General features: G+C 43.0%; 1 protein-coding gene across 1 annotated transcript in view; it reads left to right on the top strand.

Moving 5' to 3' along the window:
• Window positions 1-2,905: 2,905 nt before the first annotated feature.
• tbx15 (T-box transcription factor 15) overlaps window positions 2,906-12,160 on the top strand; it is a 30,165-nt gene continuing 20,910 nt past the window's right edge. The window contains exons 1-3 of the mRNA XM_029530548.1: window positions 2,906-3,092; window positions 7,590-7,797; window positions 10,788-10,889. Coding sequence (XP_029386408.1) covers window positions 2,906-3,092; window positions 7,590-7,797; window positions 10,788-10,889 — 497 coding nt within the window. The remainder of the gene's footprint in view (window positions 3,093-7,589; window positions 7,798-10,787; window positions 10,890-12,160) is intronic.

Here is a 12,160-nt window from a genome sequence, read left to right as displayed (position 1 = left end):
CAATGAGGTGTTTCTGTAGAAAGTGATACGGACTCGCTGAAAACGACACCACAACTGAACCGTTTTACGTGCAGAGTAAAAACTTTAATGGAGCCATAATAAAAGTGCCTTTAATGAAAGACACCGTTTAAAAGCAGCAGCAGAGAATCTATGATGCAAATTAATCTGAAGTAATGATAATCCTGCAGGTCCTGGTCTAATTATCTCCTCGTGTTAATAAATATTTATATTTCTCTGCTTTATTATACTTTAACTGAACTGACAAACATCCATCAGAGAATGACAATTATGTCACACAATATCAGATATTACACAATTTCTGCGATTTAGATTGTTGCCATAGGCCATGACTTTATTATTATTATTATTATTATTATTATTATTATAGAATGCACTTTGTGCGGATTCTTAGAAAACCATCAGCAGGATCTGATTCATTTATTTTTTATTTCTTTATGTGGAGCTGACCACTGTTGTGTGTGTGTGTTTGTACCCGCCCGGCTCAGGGCAGAGTTGTGGTTAAAAAAACAAAGCGGCCTCTTTATTTCTCCCAAATCCCCGTTTTAAAGCGGAACACGTGAGTCTTAAGGGGCTGAACTTTGACCTTTTACGTTGTTGTCATCATCACACACACCATTTCTCATTAAATGCGCAGTTAAACCTCCAAACCTGCGAGTTGAATTAAGGCCTGCGACTGATTCAGTATTTCAGCCCTCAGAATGTCAGCCTCCTCTTCATCCCCCCCCACACACAGCAGCTCCATCAGAAGGGTGAGTTCAGTCTGTCGCACCGGGACCGGGGGGGGGGGGGGGTATTAAAGCGGTGTGTCTGCCTCTTTGATGTTAAAACTGAGAATAAAGCATTTTTATCTTTAAAATAACAAACAAAAATTTGGAGATCTGCGCGTTTCTCTGGTCCTGAAGAGGAATCGTTCCAAAGGAAATGAGGAAATGTTGTGGATTTTGTTTTTTTTTTTTGTTTTTTTTTTTGTTTTTGTTTGTTTTAAATTTATTTATTCATTTATTTTTTAAGGCTCAGAGGGCTGAAGGTGTTAATCAGCTGAGGTGGAAATATAAATCAAACCGCTCCGGATGGCTGAGATGCCACCGGAACTATTAATGGATCTAAACAGTCTGTTTTAGTTTTTACTGCCGGTGTGTAACACACACACACACACACACACACACACACACACACACGTGCCCGCGCATAAAGTATTTTAATTTTCACATAATTTCAAACTTCTTTTTCCTCTATTTTTATCTGATTAATTAGTTTTCAAATCAAATATAATAATAATAATAATAATATAATATTGGAGTGATAAAATGATTTGAAATATCACGAACACTTCAACACGTGTAGAATAAATTTCCTTTAGAGGAACAACAACGTTTATAACATTTTATTTTGAACGCATTTTGACTGGAAAGCTTCTCAGAAGGAAACCATTGAACCGAAGTGATTTATTTGTAATATCCTGACACTTGTGTTATCTTTTTTCTTTGCTCAGATCTTCTTGTTCCCTCCTCGGTGTCCGGATCGGGCTGTGACCTGTGGAGCTCCGGGGTGAGGTGATGTTTTCATGTCTGTAATTATTATTATAAATCTTATTTCTCCACGGCAGAAAATGAGCAGCCGGAGCTCTCAGACCTGATCTTCATCTGCTCCTGTCTGCTTTATTAATATTCTTCTCCTCCAATAATAATTATTAATTCATTTAAATATTCAGTATTAATCTCACAACAAGCTCTGCTTTAATGTTCAGGGAGAAAAAAGTCTTTACATTCGTCAAACATTTTAATATTTAGTTTATTTTTTAACAAAACATTCCAGTTAAAAATGAACTTTCTGTTTGTGTGAATACATAAAACTTGAATTTATTTGAGTAATTTTCAGGTTACTCTGCGCCAACGTTCAGGGCTGATCACTTTATTTGTAATTGGGATAAAATGAGTGACTTTTAAATTATTCTAAAGATAAATTTTTAATTTTAAATTTTTAAAATTTCGGGTCAAAGTCTGCATTTTAAATAGTTTGAGCCTGTAAATGTGATCATTTATTCTCCATAACATCTGCAGCTTGTGTTTTTGTCTTCACACACACATCCAGTCCGGTGTGAGTCCCCCCCCCCTCCCAGCTGTCTCTCCCCACACTCCCCCGGTAATGATGGACTCCGACACCGGACGGACAGCCGGTGGACAGCCGGTGACTGCGGGCTGTTGGCCGGGAGGCTGAGGGCCCCACGTCGGCCCGGACTCGGCGGATCATCCGTCAGAGGAGGATGAGCTGAAGCTGCAGAATCTGCAGGTCAGTGAACGCATCATTAGGATCAAACTGACTCCATCTAATTATCTGATTATTTCCTTTCTGTAATTTGGATTTGGTGCAGTGAGAATAAATAGATAATAAACCAATGTGTTGTATTTTTTTTTTTTTTTTTAGTCCGGATTGACAGGTCCTCGTCCAGGACGCGCTCTGATTGGCCGCAGCACTTCGTCTAGCTGTGTTTTCTGTCCTCTCATTGGTCTCCGGGCTTTGACAGGAAGCTGGGGGGCCGCCCTCTGAGCCTGGGAAAAAAAAAAACTCCTCCAGAAGTGAGTATCAATCAGAGAGAAGTTCGGAGGACAGAAAGAGAAAAAGAAAGACGCGGAGTGGAAGCACGGAGAGGCCGGGATGACTCAGTCCGCCTCCCAAAGTTTGGTGCGCCGTTTCTAGTCACAGTTGGGATTTACTTTGGACACTTTGGTGAGTTTGTGAGCTGTAAACACTGACGTGTGCATTTTTTTTTTTACTTTTTTTTTTTTTTGTTGTTTTTTTTTTTATTATTTTGCTTCACTGCGTTGGACGGACGGAGTGGGTTTTTCCCTCCTCCTCCCCCCCCCTTCGGGTGGATTTGAGAGAAATGAGTGAGAGGAGGCGATCTGCCGCAGCTCTGAGCTCTAGAGCCCACGCTTTTTCCGTGGAAGCCCTGATCGGCTCCAACAAGAAGAGGAAGCTCCGGGGCTGGGAGGAGAAGGAGCTGGAGTTGTCCATGGAGAGCCTCGCCACGGACGGAGAGGACCCGGCGCACTGTCTGGATATGGACCCGGGTCAGTTCAGCGCCGCAGACGCGCACACCCACACCGCTCTCATGTCCGGACCCCCCCTCCGCCACCACCACCACTATCACCCCCCCACACCCACCCACCCACCCACCACCTCCTCCTCCTCCACCATCAGATCACTGCTGCAAAAAAAAAAAAATAATAATAATAATCAAAAAGCAAAAAAAACCACGAGTCCAGAGTCAAAACACGGCTCCTCTGTGGCTCTCTGCTGGAGCTGGACACCCGGTCCAGGACCAGGAGCAGAACCAGAACCAGAGTAACACTGAAGAGATCAGTTGTGTCCTCTTTTTGTTTGGTTTGTTTTTTTTTGTTTTTTTTTTGTCACGGCCGGTTGGGTGGTCCAGGTTTTGACTCCGGACTCTGGTGGACTACACTGAGTGATGTAAGCGGTGAAGTTGTTGTGTTGTTGTGTTGTTGTGTTGCTGCTGCTGCTGCTGTTTGAGGAGGCCTCGGTTCCAGGCAGGTTAAATCAGTTTGTCCTCACACTCCGCTCAGAGAACTGGAGAGCTGATCATTTCTGCACAATGAAACACTGTCACTTACACTGCATGTGTAAAATAATCACAAATAATAATCATAACGACAAAATAAAGACAAACAGGAGAGGGTTTTTTTTATTTCACTGTAACTCAGTGATATTTTGTTATGTAAGCAGTTTTTAAAATTGAGACAAAATATAAAATGGATAGCTGCAAATTTAATATGAGAAGTAATACAATAATATAATATGATACAAGAAGTAATATTTAATATTTAATATTTAGATTTAATAATATTCAGTTTATTTACAAGTCAAGTCAACGGCTGATTGGATGTTACAGAATTTAAACCACGTGTTTATCTGAGTTATTAATGTATTAATTTTAGGTGAAATTATTTATTATTAATGTTATTATAAATTTATTATTATTAATCTCGGTGTTTGCAGATGAGCTGACAACAAACCTGCTGCACTGCTGAAAAATAAGGTGACTTAAGTTTCGCTGAAGTTTGAGCTGCAACAGAATAAAATCACTTAATGTGAAAATTAAAGAAAATTCAGTCGCGCAATATGAAGGACGTGGTGTTGAAGTTTAGCTGTAATTCATCTTAAAAAATAAGATAAAAAAAATAACATTTGATGAATTAGTGTTCTCGCCGTGAGAGTCAGATACGCTTCGTATGTCGTGCGTTAAGCCTCCGTGGACGTGCAGGCTCGGGCAGGGATGAAGCCCCCCCCGGCTCCCTCCTGGAGCTGCAGCTGATCCTGAAGTGTGTCTGTCAGGGGTTAAATGAAGCTGCCGGTGGCGAACAGCTGAGTGTGTTTTTAAAAAAAGCTGCAGGATCATCAGAACAAATCAGACCTGCAGCTCATTAAACCCGATTTTCTGTTTCCTCTTGGAGAGCGTGTCTGGTTGTCTTCTGCCTGGTTTTGTTCCAGGTCATTTGTGGGTTGGTGGCAGAATGAATAACACAGCCCCCCCCCCCCCCCCCCCCACTTCACTTGGTCCCACTCATTATGCAGGTTCAGCGGGCCTTGCTCGGGTCCCACAGCCTCCGCCTCGGCGCGCCGGGCGGCGGTGACCGAGAACAGCGAGTCTCTGTGGTCAGATTATGTGGTTTAGAGGAATCCTTCACGGAGTGATTTTATTTTTACTCAACTGCAGGCGAGGCTGGTCGTATAACACGTTTATTAGCCTCAAAGACAAGGGCAGGACTCAGGAAAGCCCGGGCAGCGACACAGGCTCACATTTAACAGGCTGCTCGGCGCACAGAAGAGCGGATCTGTTGGACCTCACAAAACTCCTACAGCCCCAAACCTAACGCGATATTTCCCCCCGAAGACGACAGCAATCAGGTCAAACTGCATCTCTGTTAACTCAGACATTTTACAGCTTTTATCAAAGGCCTGAGCCGAGCTGCAAACTTCACAAGGTGACGCTTTTACGCACAGAGCTGATTGATCCTACTAAATGATCTGAGCGCTGCAGCTTCCTCCAAAGTCACCTTTCTCAGTTTGAACACGCAGGCTGATGAAAGAGATCAGATCAGATCAGAGAGTCTCCATCAGGGAGGAAACAGGTGCTCACACTGTCTGAACCGGGTCGGTCACTACAACCTCGTGAAATATATCAAGTTCTGAAACAACATTTTAGCAGAACTAGCCAGCTCCACTGTCAGCCCAAACACAAGAAGCTATAAAGAAGAAAAACATCTTCCAACTGCAGGATTTGATGTGAATCTTTATCCAGGTATTAAAATAAAAAATGGGACAGATATTTATTACTCCACCAGCAGTGGAAACATGTTACATGATATAAATAAAAGTCTCTCAGGAGTATTTAACATATTTGGAGGCTTTCTATGTTTAAAAACATGTTTTTAAAAAAGTGTAAAAAAGATACCAGTGCTCTATAATTTAGAAAATGAAACATGCCAAAGCAGCTGCAGAGTGTCCACTTTAAAACAGCAAATGGATAATCTGATGATGATTCCAGTTGATGTGCAGAAAACAGCATTTTTAATCTGAGAGAGAAAAAATGGCTCCATGTTAGATTTTTCTCCATCAGCCCAAACGGCAGCAAACACACCCGTCCGGCTGAAGCTTCCTTAGACACACAGCACAGCAGATATCAGGGAATCATTCTGCTGAGTGGGCAAACACAACAAACAAACAAACAAACAACTAAAAAACACATTCAAGTTTCAAGGAAACAAACTTTATTCTGTGAAAATGAAAGTGACCTGAAGAAAGTTTCCTTTTTGGCTGTTTTTTGGTCCCTGAAATATTCAGAGTGTTTAAATTTTTTATTTGAGGCTGATGTTTGAGTGTGTGTGTGTGTGTGTGTGTGTGTGTGTGTGTGTGAGGTTCAGTCAGGCTTGGCTGGCGTCTCCCTCCTCTGCATCTCGAAGGCATTTCATCCAAATAATCTCATTAATGTAATCTGGATTGTCAGTTTTTCCATCTGACACGTTTCAGTTTGTTTCACTGAGGTACAAATTCTCAAATGGAGGCCGCCGTTTTTAAATATTCTGTAAAATCAAATATCCAACCAGATGCACCTACCTGTTGACAGCACATTTTTAGATGATCAATCTGAATCATGTGATCATAAAACAACACAACAACAGAACTGTTTGTACTAAAACGTCCTGACTCAGACATAAACTGAGCTTCTCGGCGCAGCAGAGTTTCAGTGTGATTTATATTAACACCAACACAAAGGGGAGATATTAACACAGAAATATAAATAAATTCAACACACATCAGACACCTCCGGTCTACATACGCAGACTAAAAGTCCTCCAGTCACAGCACAGTGGTGCAAGTTGGAGTTGTGCGTTTTGGTTTAGTTTTTACTTATTACATTTTGAATCCTTCGTGTTTTGATAGACAAACTGACAGAGTGTGTGTGTCTGCCTGTGTGTGAACAGCAGAGCAATGTTGTGCGACACTGGAAGGATCACCCAGCAGGAGGATGCAAAGTGTCTTTCCTCCTACCTTCCTCCCTTCTTCCCTTCCTGTCTCCATCTCTCCTCTCCTTCCCGGTGGGGGGGTTTGGCTGGAACACAGTTTTGTGTTGTTGTTTTTTTTAATTATTATTTTGGCCTGCGACTCTGTCCATTCTCCCAGAAGCTCCACATTTACATAACTACATTTGTGTGCCCTCAGTGTGCCAAGTCAACCTCCTCATGACAGAGCCACCAATAAATAATACATTATTAGATTCTTTTTCTTTCTCTATTTTTTATTTATTTATTAATTTTTTTTGCAGGATATTCAGCTATAAACTATTTTTGAGAAAAATGAAATGAGAGCTCGTCTGTGGTTTGATCTTGACAGAGTTGTCTTGCATTAAACATTTTTACATCCCAGCTGGAAAAACCATGATACATTTTTCTATTTAATTTGATTTTATTTTTGAAATAACATCACAAAAGAGCTGAGCAACATTTACAGGTCGGAGTCAAGTGGTATAAATCTGCAGCTTTGCTGGAGATGATCTGGATCTTTAATGCTGCTTTGGTAATTTCTAATTTCCAGTTTAATTAACACAGTGAAAATATATGGTGGATGAAATTACAGACAGATTTTCATGTGCAGTTTAGATGCCACCAAACTGCAGGCAGGATGATGGATGGTGCTGTTCTTGTTATTTTGTCCAGCCCTGCCAGTTGGGCTGGAGGAGGACCGGGATCGTCCCGGTCTCTCCTGTAGGTCTGGATCAGATCCAGGACTCTATCTGAGGACTCTGACTGGTCAGCCCTTCATTGTGTGGCCCAATTTAAAATCAATATGTTCTACATCTCCTTTTAAAGGCTTCACGCTGCATTTATTCTGCTTTTGACATCCGCCCAGAAGCTCCATGATGAGCCGAGCCGGAGAGCCAAGGCTGCCGGCGGCAGGTGATCTGGAGTCAGAGGGGGGAGGGAGGAGGCTCTGCTGCCCCCTCCGCCAAGTTTCCTGCCTCCTCATCATCTTCCTCATTTTCCCCTCAGACTCGGAGGCGAGTCCCGGCTCGGACGGAGAGGGTCTGGCCGAGAGGACGTCGTGCTCCTTCGGCTCCCCCGCCGACCTGGCCCCCGGCCCCTGCGACCCGTCGCCCCCGGCCTCCATGGAGGAGATCCAGGTGGAGCTGCAGTGCGCCGACCTGTGGAAGCGCTTCCACGACATCGGCACGGAGATGATCATCACCAAGGCGGGCAGGTAGGCCGCGCACGCGCACGCACGCACACACGCACTCAGCTGCTGGATGTGTCCCAGAAGCTTTAGGTGCAGACAGACTGTGGGCCAAAAAAAAAAAAAGTTTTTCATTGTTTGGCCACAGTTCAGGTGAATTCCTCCTCCTCAGTTTGATCTTTAAAAATAAGACCCCCCCCCCCGCCAGAAAATAAAAGAACTACTCAGACTCAAGTCAGACACAAACTGGTGAATTTATCAAAAAGCTGCGGGCGCACCGACGAATGCGCCATTTTGAAAGAAACTCAGTTTCTCTCTCTCTCTCTCTCTCTCACACACACACTCACACACACACACCTCTCAGTGTGTGCAGGGTGTTAATGTGTTGCACGTGCAGGCCTCCCTGCAGCGCTCAGGCCTTCCTGCAGGTTATTTCCTTGATGCCGGAGAACCAGCAGTGAATCTGTCCATCCCGTCCGGGACCGAGCGGCCCAGACTCGGATCGGGAGCCCCCCCACCCACCCACCCCAACACGTCCCCCTCCGCTCACTCAGCTTTTACAAGTCTGGCTGTTGGCTGACAGATTAAAACTTCCCCATGAGGTGAAATAATTGTTTGTTTCCAACTTCGTTTTTCCTCAAAACATCAATTTTCTCACGCTGCAGCCGATTCCGCTTAATTCCAAAACCAACCTGAATGAACGAACGCTGATAAAAGCTTCCTTTATTTACTCATTTCATCTGAATGAGTGAAGCTTCTTGGAGGCTGGATATTTTCCCAGCAGGTCGAGGGGATGAAGAGCTGACTTATTTTTTCAGACTCACTTTGATTGTTTGAATTGTTCCCTCTCGTTGTTTTATTTCGGTGGAACATGTTGGTGTTGTCTGAAACAGCAGTTGGTTTATTTATCCAGCTCAGCTCTCCCGGCCTGTCCACAGATCCACACTTTGCTCTGCTCCTTTTATGAATTGGCTTAAATTGGTAATCAGCTCATAAACACAACAACAATCAGTTCGCGCTGAAGCGCAGTGAAGTCGGAATCGACGGCCGCCGTGTGCGCGTATTTCACGGCCTGCGCGTAATAAGGCCATAAATCCAGAGGGGAGGAGGGGGGAGGACGGGGGAGAGCAGACCCTCGTCTCTCATTAGCCAGGCCCCGATTTACGACCTCCAAATGAAAAAGGAAAAATGCAGCGTTTGAAGTGCCGAAGGAGGAATAAAGTTGAAACGGCTCCCTCTCCGCACACAGACCGTTATTTCATAGAAATTTCATTCCCTCTTTTTCTCCTCACACACACTTTTTTCTTCTTCGTGAGGTTTGAAGCAGTTCAAGCTTCAGCCCAAAAATAGGTTAAGATATAAAAATACATTTCTGCTCCGAACATTTCCAATTTTCTTTCCCTTTCTTTTTCTTTTTTGTAAGCACTAAGGAATAAAACATCAGAATAACCCCAAACCGCCTCACCGCAAAGGTCAGAGGTCACGGTGTGGAAGACGCTTCACTCCTCTGTAATAATGGAAACTGTGGGAAAGTTCAAAACTTTCTATTTTCTAAATGTAATTACTCCGATCAGATAAAAAGCTCAGATGTGTAATGAGGATTTTGAAGACGCTTTTTAAATAAACGGGGATTTATTGGATTTTATGGAATAACTGTGAAAACTGTAAATTTTTCAAATTAAGAACTGACTGGACATTTTTCTAATTTAACCTCCTACATGAGAAAGGAAAGATGTTCAACTTAAAGGGCTGCATGATGTTGTGAGGCCGTCAGTTAGAAAAGGAGCCACAACCAAACATGTAAACTGCACAAAGAAAAAATAACAACAATCATGGTACTTTTTTTTTAATGCATCTTTAGGCTGTCATCTATTTTTAAAGTGTCTCTGAAAAACCTGATGTCTGATGTGTCTGTAGAATCAGAGTGACTTTTGTTTAATTCGGTTTTCCCATTTTAAGGGTTAGGGTTAGGGTTAAATATTAAATTTGGTGTTTTGGTTCTTAACCAGAAAGATATGGAGGAAAAACTGGAAGAAAATATAAAGGCAAAGAAGGTCAGGTGATAGAAATAAAAAAAAAAAAAAAAAAAAAAAGAAAATGTGCAGGTTATTAAAATAAATGAAAATCTTTTCTCCTCCCTGATTAAAGATGGAGCGAGGACTCACTTCTGCTCAGGCGGGAAAAGAAAAAGTTTTCATTGAAAATCTAAAATCTCACGTTTGACTTTATTCAGCGAAGAAGACTCAGATGCACCGAAGTCCTTCGCTGTGCAGCAACAGGAGGCATCAGCTGCACACCGATGAGCAATAATCACATTTATTTAACTATCATACACGTCAGACCTGTTTATTTTTCTGTCAGGTTTTAATGTTGTTAGTTAGTCAGAATTTTCTTTCTAATTTAAATATGTTCATTAAAAAGTATATATATATTTAATTTAATTTTTTTCCACTGGCATTTATCCTTCAGTCTAAATTAATACATTTATTCCATGTAGGAGTTTTGTTTTTACCTAGAAATAAATAAAGAAATAGATCAGTGAGAGGAAAAAATGAGTCCTTTTAGTTTTAATGTAGATTTTTGCTTTCACCGGGTCTAATTTTTCATAGATGTTCTCTCTTTGGGAAAAACAAAACAAAACAAACTTTCTTAAATAAAAATAATGGACCATGAATCATGTCCCTTCCCCTCCGCAGCTGCAGAGAGGCTGACATGAAGTCAGCGTCGTTATGAGAGTTGAGTTGTCTGTTCATGCATTTTAAAGTGTCCTAAATGAATTAAACACAGCGTGAATGTGGTGTGTGGGTCGATCGGACACGTCTGCAGCTGCTGACAGCCGTGGAGCCTCAGCAGCTGACACAGCTCATCAGTTTGGGTTCAGGGGTGACGGGAACTTTCTGGACGAGTTCTGTCACTTCTGCAGCCCGTTTAAAGATTTCTTTTCTTTGTTTCCCACAAAAACAACAACAATTATCGCCCATTAATGTGAAGGTTTGTGTTGCTTCTGTCCCCATCAGGAGGATGTTTCCTGCCATGAGGGTGAAGATCGCAGGTCTGGACCCCCACCAGCAGTATTACATCGCCATGGACATCGTGCCTGTGGACAACAAGAGATACAGGTATCCCCCTCACACATAAACACACGACTGGTGGTGGACGGCTGTGCCAGGAACCACCTCATATAACGCACTTTACTGCCTCTGCACACTTTATTTACGCCCCTTTCCATCTCACTTGCCTTCCAAATCCCAGAATTTCTCCACCAAACTCCTGTTAAACCAGAGTGATTTAATTCCTTCGGGTTGCAGTGGGGAGTTAATGGTCTCAGCGTTGTTTCAGATGCTTCTCAGCCACAAGAATGAAGCTGCAGCAGAAACGCTGAGTAATTGTTTTCGTTTTGTTTTTATTTATGAAAAAAAAAAAAAAGTCAAGTGCACAGATGCTGCACACCAGCACAGAAGGGCACTTCAGTCTGAAACTAGCTTTCCGAAGTCCTTCTCATGCACGCACAGCTGTGCACGAGAAGCGCACGCACGGTCATATCTGCATGTGTAAAAGCATGAGCAAGCTGGACGTGCAAATGTATTTTCCTGGACGATTCTCAAATATCAGAGCAGAGTAAGCGTAAACATCTTGACCCAGTTGGATTGTTCTCATCTCCATGGCATCTTTAATGCCGGACTTGTGTGTAACAGGCGTCGGGCCGAGCCAAGATCCCCCAGCCTCTGTCATTTTTCACATTTTTCACCACTGCTGTGTTGTTTTACTCTGCGACGCACCGACGGCCGTCTCATGCTCCCATCGTTTGCATCCTTGAAGTGAAACGAAAGTGATTAAAGCGAGCATTTGCTGGAGGAGAGCTCATACGTGATGGATCTCTCTGGATATGCAATAAGACTGATGTCCTGGCCCACAGTGCTGAGGCCTGCGGCCGGAGCCAGGGAGAGGAGATTGAAATGTATTCATCATCTCAGTGGCCAAGCGGCCGAGCCAGAGCCAGAGCCCGCCTGCAAAATAGGATAACGCTCAACATTCAGGTCTAATGACGGAAATGAGGAAAAAACCAGGAGATGGAAAGAAAATCAGGGACCTGCTGCTGCTGTAGAGTTTTACCGGGTCACTTTCACGGGCTCAGGGTCGTCGCCTCTCAGGTGTTACTGCAGGAATGAGGAAGTGAGACGTGGATGATGAGAAAAATGTGTGAAGTTCGGCGGCGTGGCTAGCTGTTGGTGCTGACGCAGATTCAGGTCATTACTGTGTGAGAATGAGTGATAATGTGGCAAAAAAAAAGGAGGCTGCTTCATCTCATTTCAAACAGTTTGAGCAGGGAGGATTTTGAAAAGCTGATGTTGTGTTTGTGGATGAAGAATTCACCCTTACAGACTCAATG

The sequence above is a fragment of the Echeneis naucrates genome, chromosome 21, assembly GCF_900963305.1.
Source record: "Echeneis naucrates chromosome 21, fEcheNa1.1, whole genome shotgun sequence".
Taxonomy (NCBI): Eukaryota; Metazoa; Chordata; class Actinopteri; order Carangiformes; family Echeneidae; genus Echeneis; species Echeneis naucrates.
Note: the sequence above shows the minus strand (reverse complement) of the source record. Positions and strands in the feature narration are given on the sequence as shown.